The sequence below is a fragment of the Triturus cristatus genome, chromosome 6, assembly GCF_964204655.1.
Source record: "Triturus cristatus chromosome 6, aTriCri1.1, whole genome shotgun sequence".
In the NCBI taxonomy this organism is placed as follows: Eukaryota; Metazoa; Chordata; class Amphibia; order Caudata; family Salamandridae; genus Triturus; species Triturus cristatus.
This window is the reverse complement of record NC_140589.1, coordinates 449,526,317-449,542,419: the sequence shown is the minus strand read 5'-3', so window position 1 is coordinate 449,542,419 and position 16,103 is coordinate 449,526,317. Positions and strand designations below refer to the sequence as shown.

Below are 16,103 nucleotides of genomic sequence, written 5' to 3'. Positions count from 1 at the left end.
CACAATCAAGGTATCACTATCCTCTTCTTACGTACTTGTTCTCTCTTATTCCTCCTACCTTTTGGTTAAATTCTACAGGAAGAGATAAAACTAAAGCGAAGATAGGAAGCAGCATTGAGCATTGTTAAGAGATTAAAGAGGTCATTCTCATCAGATGTCAAATTGATTAATTTATAATGGGTCTCTTCTTTCAAGCCCGTAGACAGCCTTTGCTAGAGCCTGTAAAAACTTGTGTGCGTTGTCATAGCATTGGTGTCATTGGGTCCCTGAAGATTAACAGTACTTGCTCCTCCTTACCCAGATTGAGCACACACCTGTTTATCTCTTGGGCAATAAAAGCCATGATGTAGGCATACCTTTCAACATCATGACAGATGTAGAGACCATAGCTGTAAATAGATTGTACCAGGAGACACCACCAAGCAGTTAAATATTCTTCTTGTTCTCTAGGCATGTAGCCTTCTTGTCCATGTGTTCGGACGAGTTATTGGCATTCAGGTAGATCACAATGACGAACACAGACTGGGTGGGAGTATTCCCTGATTAGATCATGGAATTGTGTTTGAGGGACCTGTTCTGGGTGTTCATAGAGCCGGAGATTGCAGGCTCATAGTATGGCTTCTATTGCAATGGTGGAACATGTTTGAGTGTTTGGAGCTGCAGCTGAGACAAAAGCTTTGGTGAGTGTAAAGGATTCCCCATAAGAATCTATACTCATTTTCCCTGGCAGTATGGCAGGTGCCTATAGGAGGAAAATGTTGAGTGCCTTGCTAAGAATAAAACAATATGTCCAGATAAGATAGATAACTATGGTATTAGGGTCATTTGTGTCACGGTAAGGGCAGCCGCGGTCGGTAGTGGGAGTAACTGCAGGGCGGTGATGTGGGGAGGGGCAGGGTGGGGGGTAGTAAACTATGGATTACGGAGGTTTACAGGTAAGTTAACATATAAATTAATAAAACAAATTTCGTTGTGTGCACTGTATCGCATTTGGGGATGCAGTGCACGCGACGAAATTCGTTTTATTAATTTATATGTTAACTTACCTGTAAACCTCCGTAATCCGTAGTTTACTACCCCCCACCCTGCCCCTCCCCCTCCCCATGTCACCGCCCTGCAGTTACTCCTAATACCAACTGCGGCTGGGTAAGGGCAGTCAATCTTTGCTTCCTGTGGTGGAAGCTGTGAGAGTTGGCACCGTAAAGACCACTACCAGTATGCAGGATAATTTACTTTATATTATGCCATGCCAAGAACCAATATTTACTTTGTATCGTCAACGTTATGAAAATGTTGGCCTGCTGTGTGATGTATTTTGGATTCTATGCTTCTTGTGAGGTTGTGGCTTAGGGCATAGATCAGTTGCCATACCACTAAGATTCAAGTAGCGTGTCGGAGTATCTTCAAGAGGTCCAAGTCCTGGCTTGTCACTGGAGGTACCAGCAGCGGCTCATTGGCAGTTATGGTGCTAGGGTCGCCTGCAGTGTCTGGACTGGTACAGGCTCAGGTGGTGGAGAGACAGATACTGGTAGCTGTTAGGGCTGAACTTTAGCATGCCACCTGAATGTCTAGACAAATGTTTGCCACTGAAGATGGTAGAGTACCCACACAGGCAGGAAATAGAGATCTAGGATGGAGGAGTATAAATTGTACCATTATAGTTATTCCCCGCTCAAAGGAAACAAACTGAAGTGCACCAGATTTAGAGATAGGCCAAAAATCTGTATTAAACAAGTCAAACAATTATACAGATTTGATGTAATTGGATGCAAATGTCACATCCCTATAATATTAAGGGGCCTAATCTAGTTTCACAATATTGATGAGTTCCTTGTTAGTGAGTTAATCTCGAATGAACTTTAGATTAATATGATTGATATCATCATATTGTTATGGTTTTGACCTATGGAGTCATGCTATTCGTATACAAACTATTGGTATGTTGACCTCTAAGAGAACACCATGACACTTTAGAAACTGTTCTGTTTACCATGGTTTTTGGCAGTGTTCCATTTTGCTGTGGGTCAGAATAGCAGAATAAGACCTTTTTGCCAGGCACCGGGCTAGCACGACCTGTCATCATGTACATTTAGTTTCATCTACCTCTGAGCACCTAAATGAATAATTTTTACCACTACTGCAGGAGTTCATGAGGAAGCTGGAAGAGAAGCGAACGGGCCTGAAGAAAGGAGTCACCATGGGAGAAGAGATCCTGACAATCTGTCACCCCGACTCGATCACAACGATAAAACACTGGATCACCATCATCAGGGCCCGGTTCGAGGAGGTCAGTCAGTCTCCAGCTGTCCTTTCATCTGTCATACTATTCTGTCTATGAAAGCTTCCATCTTAGCCACCTGCACAACAGTGTCTAGCTGCTTCATGCTTGTCAGAGGCAGATGAGAGCCAGGCCACTTTTAAGGCAATCCATGTGGCTGCTTTACAAAAGATAAACTAATAGCTATTGCAAGGGGATATCTTTCGCAGGTAAAGTATATTAAAGAAAATCAATAATTTCTCTGCCAGAGATGCACTCTCCTTCTCTTTTTGCCACAGTATTTACAGCACTAACATTAGTCAAGTAGACTTTTTGAACAAAATACATACTTCTATTGAGTTATGTCATGGGGCATCGTCTACAACTGCAAGTGAAGACGTATTGGTCACATCTGATGTATGGAACTGATACAGGATGGGATATTGAGATATGGTCCAATCACTCTGCAAACAGCGGAAAGGCGTCTGTGTGCAGTTCATATTATAAAAGAGCATTTGTAGGCCCCCTGGTGCCTCACACCATGTGGATGCACACATGGGGACACAACATGTGCCCCCCTGTGTGCATGCACTTACACTTACACTTTACAATCCATGCCGTGCAGGAACTGTTTTTGGCGTTCCCATTTCAGTGCTCATTCTTAGAGGCACCACCTTTGGAATGCCAAACAAAAGGCTGCCAGACATGAGAAATACTTGTAATCTGGCGGGCGTCCTGACCATGGGTTTGGCGGTGTGCGGTATGGCGGACCCGGGGCTGCACTGCCAAATTTGTAATCAGGCCCTTAGTGGGCAGCACACCCAGTTCATGATTTCACTTAATGGTTTAATGTTTACTGTGGTGCGAATCATGCCCAATTTGCCATTAGAAAGCTTTACACTTGTTACAAAAGGACTCACAGAGAACCTTTATTTTCATATCAGGTTGCAGTGCGGCTTCTTGTGTCAATGGAGAATAAAATTCTGTGCTGGATGGGTAGTAACTATTTTATATGAGATTGGACAGCGCACCTTATGAGTCGATCACACACAGTTCCAAAAGATGAGTCTTGGATTTCTACCACAATACAAGGCAGTCATGGTTGCTATGGAGTTCGATGAGTTTGGAGGATGGAGCAGTCTAGAAAAGGGATTGTACCAAAGGCGTATCTTAGTGATCGGTTGTTATATGCAGCTAATAGTTTGCCTTTCTTCTGGTTGTCCTTTGCCCTATGGATATTTAAAGGTGTTGTGCTTGCTATGTAGTTTGCTTATGGTGCTTTGTTTCATGATAAACATGAAACATTTCAAAGATAATCTGGAAGGAAGAAAACAATGGAGTGAGATCACAATGGACTGGTGTTGTCTTTAATACAGTGCCTATACTGAGGTGTGCTGCAACGTGGGATAGGCTAAATATTTGACTCTCCTATTCATGTGAAGATTGAATTGAGGCAATTGAACTCATTTGAAATGTGAATAGAATGCTAGGATTCTATCAAGCAAAGGCTGAGTATGTGAGAAGAGAACGTCCATTTAGGCTGCCATGGGCCGTGCATTGACCAGGTTTGTTGAATAGGTTGTATGTAGCCTTTTGTAGTAAATCTGACTACTTTTGCGTTTTTTGCAAAAGCAAGTATTTTATGCCATGATTAGTGATGGATGGTGATGGAATATGTTAGCACCACGCTAAAAACATTTCTCAATGTGTATTTGTCCAGAAGACCTCATAAAACAAGCATAGGCAACGCTAATAGGTCTGGCCTTGGCAAGCCTGCAATGTTTTCTTCTTTATAAACATATGCATGAGGCATTTCAATTTTAAAAGTATTGAAAAGAATAATTCCTAGAGACTCATATGAAAAATAAATTTAAAAAAACATGAAATTAAATTAGAAAGGAAAGCACTTTTTGACCCAATCGTCCTATCTCTGATTTGAACTACTTTTTAGTAAAATGTGCACGTGTGTGCAAGTAACTCACAGTGTAGAGAGACAGTGGCTGAGAGTGTTCATGCATTGGCGCATGATGTGGTGGGCACAAGTAAAATGTGAATGACACATGAGCAGACCAATTCATTGAAAAGGCAGACCGAAAGAGAGGGAGGGTGGTATGTGTGTTTTTTCTTAGATTTGTTTAGAAATCATGATGTTGGTGATTTATCTATCTCCAAGCCAGACCTAAATATAAGGAAGAGAGGCAAAGTAGAATGGACTCCTAATATCAAAATCATGCAGTTATATTCTAAATTACAATATGGTAGTTCTTTTACATTTAGAGGTTTTACTACAAGAATATTATGTGAGGCATGTGATTCATAGTCCCAGATCACAGAATGGTAGCGGGACAATTTATTATCTTTGCACATTCAAAATGACGCTTTGTTAGAAATGATAGTAACTGGGGCAGCAGACGTATAGTCTCATCATTTTGTGTGAGCCAAACACTCTCTTGATGGATTTTCATTATTGACTTTTTTGATCAGCTCAGGTAGACATTTTTGAAGGCTGCAACCACAGGTGCTCTCATGCAAAAAAGCAATTATCCTGAGGTGAGGAGAACGAAATCACTAGAGAGCTACAGAATTAACGTGGAGGCCAAGCTCTCATTGCAGAATGAACCCCAAGCCTCTGACTTAGCTTTGAAGGTTGAATTTGTTTGCACAAGTACAGGGGCGTTACACAGGCCCCCGCAGGGGGGGCCCGAGCTGCAAGGGGGGCCCCCTCAACTTTCATTACGCCAGTGCACAAGTATCAATGTCAAGTCTGAAGCAATAGGGTAACATGATGCTTTTGCATTTGGAGGTTTAGATGGCTGGATAGCAACGTACAAGGTGTCGTAAGCATAGAGGTACCAAGGTAAGGTGCACAAATAAAACAGTATTTTCTATGTCTGTTGCACAGCAAGGAAGATTGATTCTATTCATATGAAACAAATCTACGTTTATTTACTGCACACATTTAAACTGTGCTAACGCTTATTACTCACTATACAGACATCTTACTCTACAGTTGCATGGTGGACTATTTGATTATTTTAATTCAATTCAGAGTACCATTTAAGATAATTGCAGAGGTCTATGACTTATGGTTAGTAGTGTTCCTCTACCACGCAACATGCAACTGCTGTATTTTATTTAGTGTCCCCAAGTGGCTCCCACAGTGTCACTCTTCACTACACACAGTGCAGGTTGCTGTGCAATACAAATTGCTTCATGTTTGGGGGCTGTATACATTCTAAAAATAGTATTGTACCCAAAACCTTTGCCAATGGAAAGTAAGAAGACATCTCTGTAAGATGATCACAATATAGACATATTTTGTCTTAATTATATTCAGGTTCTGGCGTGGGCCAAACAACATCAGCAGAGACTGGCAGGTGCCCTGGCAGAGGTCATCTCCAAGCAAGAGCTGCTGGAGGAATTGTTGGGTTGGTTGCAATGGGCAGAGACAACTCTCAACGAAAAAGACAAGGAAGACATCCCAGAGGAAATAGACGAGGTCAAACTTCTCATAGCAGAACATCAGGTAAAAATGGATTCCTGGTGCCACTTACTGTATTATAGTGTTATTTTTTAACCTAAGATGTGCAACATAAAGGTGTTAATGTCTACTTTTATAGTTTACTGGTTAATGAATGCTAATTTATATACAGTAATAACAGGCACTACATACTTGACAGCATTCTTGTTAAAAAACAAGTATCAGACCATCCTGTCGTAGGGCATGTTTTATAAGTATTGACAAGTTATCTTTCCCCTTAGGCTTGATGAATATGGTTTATTTCCAAAACACCCATGTAAATGGACTGTCAATAAAAAAGAGAACACAGGGCTTGATTTAGAGTTTGATGGACAAGTTACTCTGTCACAATGTGGTGGATATCCTGTCTGCCTCATTAAAAGTGTTACAGGATATAATGCACTTCTAATAAGGCAGGCGGAATATCCGTAACGTTTGTGACGGAGTAACCCATCCACCAAACTCTAAATCAGCCCTACAGTTTGCTAACAGTGTTTTTGAAGAGTACAGGTAGTAGTAAAGTCAAATTTTGGAGAAAGGAAAGCATTTTTCTGGAACGGAATTTGAGGTGTATTCTAAATGAATTGCTTCTATCCATTAAGTCTCCAATATTCGTTAAGTCACTTCTTACACTAGGGCCAGTTATTATTTTTATCTCACATGCTTAGAGCCAAGGATTACAATATGTGATCAAATTTCATACAGGTCCAGTATTTTTCCTTGCACAAATTTTGCACTGTGAAAGCTGGCAAGATTTATGTAGGGAAAAAACACAATATTTTGAGTTTCACGACTAAGAACAGAGGAAAACTTGCAGAATAAATTGTTTAACACCCATTCCAATCAATCAATCAAAACTATGTTTCAGTTATTTAACCATATAAATATAAAAATCCTTAAAACTGCATATCTACTTCAAGATTAAATATGATTATACATTTTTCCTAAAAATATCGAACAGTTTCACTTCATCAGGAATAAATAAATGTTAAATTGCAGTCCAATAATAAATTAGGATCTCCTGAAAATATGCAAACATTAAAATAAGTAATCTTTAAGAGGATCTGGTTAATTTCCAACCTTGCAAGTTGTACCTAACAATCACCTGGTAAGTAGCGTCAGAGTCAGTCCAAAGACAGAACATAATGGCCTCTCAACATCTACTTCTGAAATGTTTTAAAAATAAGGGTCAAAATAGTTGTCTTCTTTCCTGCATGGAATAGCTGCAGAGTCCCTCGTCTTCCTAATTTATAGGTGCAGACATCTGTGTTCAAATTGTTGTTAAACCATCCTTTTGTGAAAGCCAATACTGGTAAAATGGCAAGTCTAAATTTCAAATCTAATCTCCGTCTTCCGGTCATAGGAAATTTATGGATTAACATCCAAAAACAAATTTGTTAGACAACTGAACTTGTTGTCCTGAGAGGCCAAAATTTGTCCCCAGTAACTCTCTTTGGTGTACTTCCTTCCTACTCTCTCTAGTCATTGAGCCTGCTTTGTCTCATTACACTGGGTATCCTATGTCATTTAAAGTTGTAACTATGTGGTCCCCCCAACCCAATGAGTTAACCCTTTGACAGGTATCTAGGTGCTCATTAGACCTCCTAATTCAGTACAAAATTGGCTCAAAAGAAAATGTCAAATGTGATTCTACGTAGCCCCACTTTGCCCATCAATGCATCCATTGACATCCCTGGGCCAAGGCGAGAAGAGGTGTCTCAGAAACCTATTCCCAACCTTTTGTAAGTAGTGTGTCTTTCTGTAGCCCCATAGCTCAGCTTTGTAGGAGCCAGGTGCTATAGCTTTAAATCTGTAAACATTTATTGCTGATTCCGCTGATCTTGTGCCAAAGATGTTCCCAAAACATATGATTGCATCTAAACAGTGAACCATCAATGACTCACATTTTGCCAGCTGCATAGCCCATGTCAGCTTTTCGTCTATACAGATGCTGAGATTATTGAATTTCTCGACTCTTTCCAAGTTTGCTCAATAGATCTTAAAAGTAGATTTTAACAGTCATCACATTTAATTGCATGAATTGTGTATTTGTAGTATTGATAGTAAGTTTTTTGAGTTTTGTTTTTGAAACCTTGGAGACTATGCATAGCCACCTCCCTCCCTGACAGAAGTACTGCTTTGTCCGTGAAAGACGTATATGCAGTTGAACACCAGCACGTCCAGGTTCATATCAGTGAGACACTTGCCAACATCAATGATGAATAGGTTGAACAATATAGAGACGTGAACGCAACCTTGTTGCACTCCCAGTTGGATGTTAAATTCAGATGTAGATTTGCCCCTTTGGCTGTCTCTCATTCGTGTCTTGCTCCCCTGATACAGGTTCTGTATTTCTGAGATGATATTGATCCATACACCATTTGTTCTTAGAGTTGCTTATAGTAAACTTCTGCCCACAGAATCAAAGGCCATCTACAGGTCGATAAAGGCCAAGTATATTAATGCTTTCCTAATTGCTGTGTACTTTAAGTATGTTAAATACAGCCTCATAGCTCGACCTACAGTCCCAACACCTTTCTGGAAAACAGATTGAAGATAAGATAATATGTTATTTTCCTTGGTCCAATTATTGTAGCGTTTTCCCGCTCCATCTATTAATGAGATTGGTCTTTAATTACCGAATCACTGCGGAACTTTTTTGTGTGCATGGGTGTTATAATAGTCAGATTCCAAGATATAGGTACCTCATTGTGAGTCCAAATTGCTTTAAAAGCTGTTATCAGTATTGAGGCCCAGAATGTAGTATTATTTTAAAAATCAACTAATAGCACCTTATTTATGAATGGGGCTTTCCCTGGCCTTTGGCAAAGATAGCTGTTTAGACCTCCTTCTCTGTGAATTGCTGCAGGTTTGTGCTGGGCTCTGTTGAAGCCCCAATTAACCAGTCATATGTCCTGTATTTGTCTGGGTCATTGTTTGAGTAGTCATATGCTTTACTGCATACGTTTGCTGCCCCTGACCCCATTTCGACTTTGCAAGCAAATCAGGTTTTTCCTGGCACATTCTGGAAAATTATTACACCCATGCAGTTGATTACTGATTCCAAGTTTCCTTTCTGATCTACACAACCACATCTGATTAGAACCCAGAACTTTCTGGGGTCTTCTTTCCTGACAGCCATCTGAATTGTGCCTCATGCTCTATTCCTCAGTTTGTCCTGTTTGATTTTGACTAGCCGCTTATAGGCTAACTTTACTAGTCTAAAAGTTCCTTCGAATCTGACCGTTTCATGCTTTGTTCATATTGCATGCGGCAGAGCTCTCTCATGGCAAAAACACTCAGTATCAAACCATTTAAGCGTTGTTTCGGATAATTTACAATTTGGTCCCCCTTTCCAATAGTTTACTGATGTTGCAGTAAGCAGCCGCGGTCAGTAGTAGGAGTTCCTGCAGGGCGGTGACGTCGGGAGGGGGAGGGGCAGGGTGGGGGGTAGTAAACTATGGATTACGGAGGTTTACAGGTAAGTAAACATATAAATTAATAAAACGAATTTCGTTGCGTGCACTGCATCGTATTTGGGGATGCAGTGCACGCAACTAAATTAGTTTTATTAATTTATATGTTTACTTACCTGTAAACCTCCGTAATCCATAGTTTACTACCCCCCACCCTGCCACTCCCCCTCCCGACGTCACCGCCCTGCAGGAACTCCTACTACCGACCGCGGCTGGCAGTAAGTAGATATTCGAGGCTTTTGACAGCTTTTATCTGATATTTTGCCTTTTCAGTCGTTCTTGAAAATTGCATTTCCAAATGGAGTTATCCTCATGGTCATAGTTGTTATTTACCAAGCCTAGTTTGATGTGATTAGCGTTCAGGGCTAAAACTCCAGTAGTCGGAAGCCAAGCCATGCACACTTAGTACTGCAGTCAAAAGACTGTAGTCGCTCTCAACTCGTTTAAAAGCTTTCATATCTCTGACCAAATGCCAAGCTCCAAGACTGATCATGATATAATCTGTTAGGCTTAACCTTTTTCCAGATGCAAAGATTTGTTTTTGCTGGCATATCCCATAAAGTTCGACCATTTACTTTTTGAATGGCATTAGTTAACATTAAATTGCAAAATGTCTGGCTTAGTCTGCTTAACGGCCATAGAAGTGAAGTTGGGGATGTTCCATGCTGCTTCTCCAATCAATGATTCCCGCTCTCTCATATAGAGACCATTAATATCTGCAATTTTTGATGGTGCACTCTCTTCTTATTCAGATAGTAGTCTGGTCTAGCACCTTGGATTTTCTGTTACAGGACATTTTGTATTTGTATTTCCTCATGGAAGATAGACATTAAACATTTCCTAAAAAGTAATTGTCATTTCTTGCCTTGAGATATTGCAAATTATATGGTATTAAATGTTAACATTAAGGCTTTTTGAAACCAAAATGGGCGAGAACTCCTTTGAGTCTTCCTCTGGTGGACTATATAACCGAAATACTATAATTTACTAAACCTTCCTGATCTACTTAATCCATGCCGAAGTCTCTTGAAAGCACCAGATTTGAAATTCTTTGATAAACAGATACCAACTTTTATCCACCTTTTTTGCTATTAGACCAGGACTATTCCAGCTTATTAGCCGAAACAATGCATTACAAATCCCTGCACCTCTTATGATGTCCTATAGATGGTCAGATGACTGTGTTGGCTATGTTGAAAACCAGCCAGGCTTCTTGATTGCCAATATGTGGTTAAATCTTGATCAACAGATGGATGGATTGTCGCTGACCCTGGTGTGTTGAGACATTGAATTTTAATATTTTCGAGATCTTCTTCAAATAAATAGTTTGAAATTGGGCCACTCGCTGATCTGTAAACTGCTTAATCTCTCATGTGTATACAATTTTATGATTTTGTCCCCATAAAAGCTTCCAATATGCTTGGGTACTTCTCTTTCTTAACTTTAGGCATAGAAATGCCCCTTTTCTTGAATGATTCAGAGTAACTTAGAATTAAATTTACTATTTTCTGGTTTACCCAGCTAGTTTCTGCTTGCTCTCGTTCTCCCAGCCAGGAAGTGCCTGAAAATCTTATACAGAGAAGAGATTAAACCAATATGATAATATTTCCTCTGTTTAATATGTCATGATTTCCTCTTTACAAATTTTACGTAATTATTGATCAAACAATTATTAGTAGTTATCTAATAATAAAATAATTATATTTAATTACCTTCCCACCCTTTATCCCTACAAACCCAACAGCATGCACCTAATATATCATTTGAAAAGATCTTAATTGCATAATTTACATAATTAATTATCAATTAAACAATTTATAGCTAACACTACATTATTATATTTCTTAACTTTCTAACCTTTGCCCCTACAAATACAACCCACACCTGATATATAACTTATAATAGTACTTAATTACCAAATTCACATAATTATCAATTAAATAATTATTAATAATTACCATTCATTATTCATTATTATAATTAATTTTCTTCACACCCATTACTCGTACGAAATACAGAACTCACACCAAAAATATTGATAAAAAAATTAAATTACAAAATTACTTATCTATTAAATAACTAATAATAATTGGACATTAATTAATAAATAATAATAATTAAATTACTTCCCACCCTATACCCCTACAAGCTCTACAACAACAACTAAAACTTAATGTAATCAGAAAAATTAATTGCACAAATAACTTAATTATCAATTAAATACTTATTATTCATTAAAGATTAGATATAATTAATGTACTTCCCACCCTGTACTCCTATAAAACCCCACAGCCTGCTACAGCACTAAACATGCAAATAAACCGGTAAATAAAGTTTTAAAACAACATGAAAATGGGCAAACTATATTAAAAAACATTAACAATAATTATATAAACAATTTATAACATATACAATTAAAATATATACTAAAGTACATAAACATAATTGAGGAATTATACTGTTAACAACAATATTTTGTACATGATATTAGCAACATAGATATTTTTAACATCGATATTTACAACATAGATATTTTTAACATCAATATTACTTAGCTTAAAATGGATGTTCTTGTCAACGTTATTTTTGCACATGATATTTGTGCATCTCGATATTTCTGCTCCTCAATATTTTTGTTCTCGATATTTTGTCTGCATACCCCTCTCAAAGAATTCTTTGATATATTCTGTTCATGTATTAATGACTTAGCTCTAGGCAACCCCATTGTATTTTGCCTAGCTATTCCCATTTTATATGTTTTGTGGTTGCAGTCATTCATGGAAGAAATGACCAGAAAGCAGCCAGATGTGGACAAACTTACCAAAACGTACAAGAGAAAGGCAGCTGACCATGGTCCAGTGCATTCTAACATCCCTGTCCCAGACAAAGGGAGAAATTCAAGTAAGTCTTGTGACATTTTACTATGCCCTTCATACACGTGGGAGCTTGCTTTCAAAAATGTGTTTACTGGTGAGAAACAAGACTGATTAGGTTTGAAATTATATAGGGGGTATTAAACCACTCTCTAAAAGTTTATAATACTAATGTGAATGGAAGAATGCACTTATTTAGAGTGGTTCTATGAAATGAACTTCATGGGACTGCTTAGAAGGCATGAGTGACTAGAGGTTTAGTAGAGAAACAACATAAGCCTTTTTCATAGAAGAGATGGTTGAAATCAGTGCTGATTATAATTGTAAGTGTATTGTAGCAGGGACATTTGAGTTGCTGGTGTGGCGGTGTTTTTCCTCAGTTGTGTAAAAGCGTACTTTAGTACTGTATTTTGTTGATTACATATTTATGGGCTCTTCCACAGATGCATTTTTAGGTGAGACATAGGATATTGGAAGCCATGCTGGCTGTTAGGGGAAGCCAGTGCAGTAATTTAAAGGTTGGATGGAATTCCAGTGCTTCCTGACAGTTGCAAGTCTTGTTCCAATATTCATAATTGCTTGAAAATAGGAATTGGGGTGGAGTGAGTGGGGTACTCATTTCAAGGATTGATTAGTTTTCTTCTGGCAAGCACGTTAGGAAGGATGGGTTGGAAGAGACCCAGAATATGGTGGGAATATTCATTGCCCATGCTCTACTCCTTAGTATTATTGTTTATAACTCCCCCGTTGTATGTTATCTGTTGTCCAGGGTGGGGGCTATTTTCCTTTGAGATAGATTTTAGAACCCCCATTTAGTACTAAGTATACCCCTTTTTCCAGCCACTCCCCCTGTCCCTTCCCGATTTATATGTGTGAAGATCTCCTTACAAAAACATCTGAAAGCTGGGGGTAGAGATTTACCTTGTTGGTTTGTGAATAGTTCATGTTATACCTAAATTCAAGTAGGCCCGAGTGGGCAATTGTGCTTTCTCAGTCTGGGCTGCCGTGTTTGAAACTCTCTCCCTTACGAGCTGCTTTAGACTGACAATCTACCCTGGTTCAGGAAAGTACTTAAATCCTGGCTCTACACACTTTAATTGATTTTTATCCTTAAGTATCCATTAGACTGTAATCACAATCTTCAGTGTACTCCCAGGGCCAGGGCACCTTTGTAAGTAACATTGCACTCTACAAGTATAATAATAATAATAATAGCATTTTCAGTCCTTTAGTAGTATTATTGTAGTACTATTAAAGAAGTACTAAAAAATATAGTTTGTGAATAGGGCCCTTAGTATTTAGGTTCTTGTTAATAATACAAAGGCCTATAAAACATTAGAAGAAATCTAATCAAAAGATGAGATAGATAATTTATTAAGTGTCAATAAGTGAGCCATTGTCTTTAGAACTCACATTTTGTTGTTGTTGGTGCCTTTATCACTTAAACATTGTGATGGGTGTGTCTTAATGCTCTGTACTTTCTTGTAGGAAAACGCCATCCTACTCCCGGCATGTATCCACAAGGGGCTCAAGCACAGATTGAAACCAAGGATCCTCGTGTTAATATGCTGGTTGGCAAATGGCAGCAAGTCTGGCTTCTGGCCTTGGAAAGAAGAAGAAACCTCAATGATGCACTAGACCGATTAGAAGAGGTAGCAAATTCAATTGCATTTTTTTCCTCACAAAATGTCTGAGGGTGATGTCAGTAGATAAATGTATAGTAGCATTGCAAGTAAAGTCTTGAATTGTGCAGGTTGCCTCCAAAAGTAGATTACATTATCATTAACGTAGTGTGCTAAATACGTCTCAAGTGAATGAAATAAATAGTATGCCAAAAAGTTCTGATGCACATTGTATTAAAGCTTTAATGATGAAGAATGTTCTTGTTGCATATGTATGTGCTATGTTAACATGTGGCAGGCCTAAGGTTAAATCCAACTGAATAATTTGTCACTATTAGTGCAAATAAGTACATGAGCTGACATCCTGCTCTCGGTGCGAAAGGTGGGATTGTGTCTCCTGGACTGAGTGGGTAAGGATAGGCTGGTAATATTTCCTTGAGAAAGAAGGAGCTGATTATATGTCACTCAAACTTTCTCTGTAAAACCAAGAGTGAAGAAGAATAATGCTCCTAACTTTCAGCTTCTTTCTTTGGGCCCCTGTTTTCACCAGTTAGGTACTTAGCCATTATTTTTAACCCCAAACCGCAATTGATATTAGGAGTCGTATTATCAAAAGTGCTCAGTGAAACAATGGGTGTGTGTACTTAAGGAGTACTTCAGTATTTCTGAAGGGGTTGTAGACTCTTGCACAACCCCACTTGTCATACTGATCCAGTGATCCCAATTTAGTGCTGCGCCCCTATACAAATGAGCAAGCATTTTGTCTTACAATTGTAGATCAGTCGGAGAGGAAAAGGAGCTGTCAGGGGTGCACTGACTGTACCTCAAATAGAGATAGTGCACAGTCAGCGTGCCCTATGAGGGCGCTCCTCAAATGGGGGATAGAAGGCCATATGGACTCCTAGGACTTCCACTTGTAGGCGGGTGAAGTCACCCACTACACCTGCTTGCAGATACATCTGTGTACCCCTTTCAGTTGTAGACCGCATTGCCGCCTGCACTCTCACAGGTGAATCAAGAGCTTCAAACAGCCAGTCCACCTTTCGCTAGTGTGCTGTTCCCAGGGCAAGTGGAAATTTGATCAGCACTCTGGGCCGCAGCTTCATCGTGTTGGGAACAGTGACACCAAGCACACCAAGTTAGCGATGTGCCATGGCCTTATCTGTAATATGGGCCCAGTAGTCAAATCTATGACAAATTCGATATTTTTTCAACTTTGGTTAGCAGCTTGTCTTCCATTTCTTCCTACACATAATCATCCAGCCATGACTCTGTTGATTGTGGAGCCACTACAATCTACAATTCAAAATGCAGCTATTCTGTTAGACCTCTGATGTGTAGGTTAGCAATTAAATTCCCAAGAAATGGGCCGGAAATTTTGTGGGATCAAATTTAAAGTATTGTTCCACCTTCACAAAACCTTTTACAAATCACCTCCAAAATGTAACTCTGAATTTATGCTCTTCCTTCCAAGCTATAATACTTCTCAGTTCTGAATCCTAATACATTCCCATTCCTAGCTTCACTTTTTGACTCTGTTGGTCTGCCAGTTCCTATATCAGAGACAGGAAAAACAATGTACAGCTCTTTCATCTTACAAAACCTCAAATCTTATCAAGTTAGAACCAAACATCCTCCTACTGGTCACAATGAACTCTAAGAAACACAAAAAAGAGGCTTGAAAAATGTTTTTCCGAAACTATGATTAGAAATTAATTTTAAAAGAAAAAAATAAAGCCAGCACGTGTTTTGTTTTTTGCAACAGAAACTGTAATCCAGTCGGATCATCTGGGCTTTTCATGTTTAAAACTTGCAAATATATTAAAATTGGACAATGTAAAGAAAAAAGGATTTTTCATAAAGACAAGAAACCCCAAAAAACTGAATTTTACTCACAGAAATGAAACCTAAATTACATATAGAATTAAGCTAATCAAATATTAAATTGCATAAATATAACTAAAAATATTATAAATATATTCTAACATCAGTCTTTTTCCTCACTGATTTTATTGTAATTATTAGAACTCTTTTGTTCTAACAGTACTGTCATAAAGATGCATCCGTCATCCTTCCTGTCTTAGAAATTATACAGTTTTTTTGGCATGAGGCAGATCCTACAAAAAACGAAATTATTGTATAGTGTGTCACCAGGGGTCAAACAGTCCATGTATTGGTGAAGCCTATTTTTCAAGAGACATATGTACCTACAAGTTACATTATGACAAATGATAACAGTTCCTTTCTCAGTATTTTCAGCCCAGAAATGTAGACAGTACTTAGCTACCGTACTACATAGTAAGTCAGTTGATATTTCCATAACTGAGATGTATAAATCTGCAAAAGAGGCACCAA

General features: G+C 38.7%; 1 protein-coding gene across 15 annotated transcripts in view; it reads left to right on the top strand.

Moving 5' to 3' along the window:
• The window catches only part of DST (dystonin), a 1,436,897-nt gene that overhangs the window by 1,347,754 nt on the left and 73,040 nt on the right, over positions 1–16,103 (top strand). For all 15 annotated transcript variants that reach the window (XM_085610880.1, XM_085610881.1, XM_085610884.1 and 12 more), the window contains 4 exons: positions 2,144–2,287; positions 5,595–5,783; positions 12,025–12,154; positions 13,615–13,778. In XM_085610880.1, coding sequence (XP_085467006.1) covers positions 2,144–2,287; positions 5,595–5,783; positions 12,025–12,154; positions 13,615–13,778 — 627 coding nt within the window. The remainder of the gene's footprint in view (positions 1–2,143; positions 2,288–5,594; positions 5,784–12,024; positions 12,155–13,614; positions 13,779–16,103) is intronic.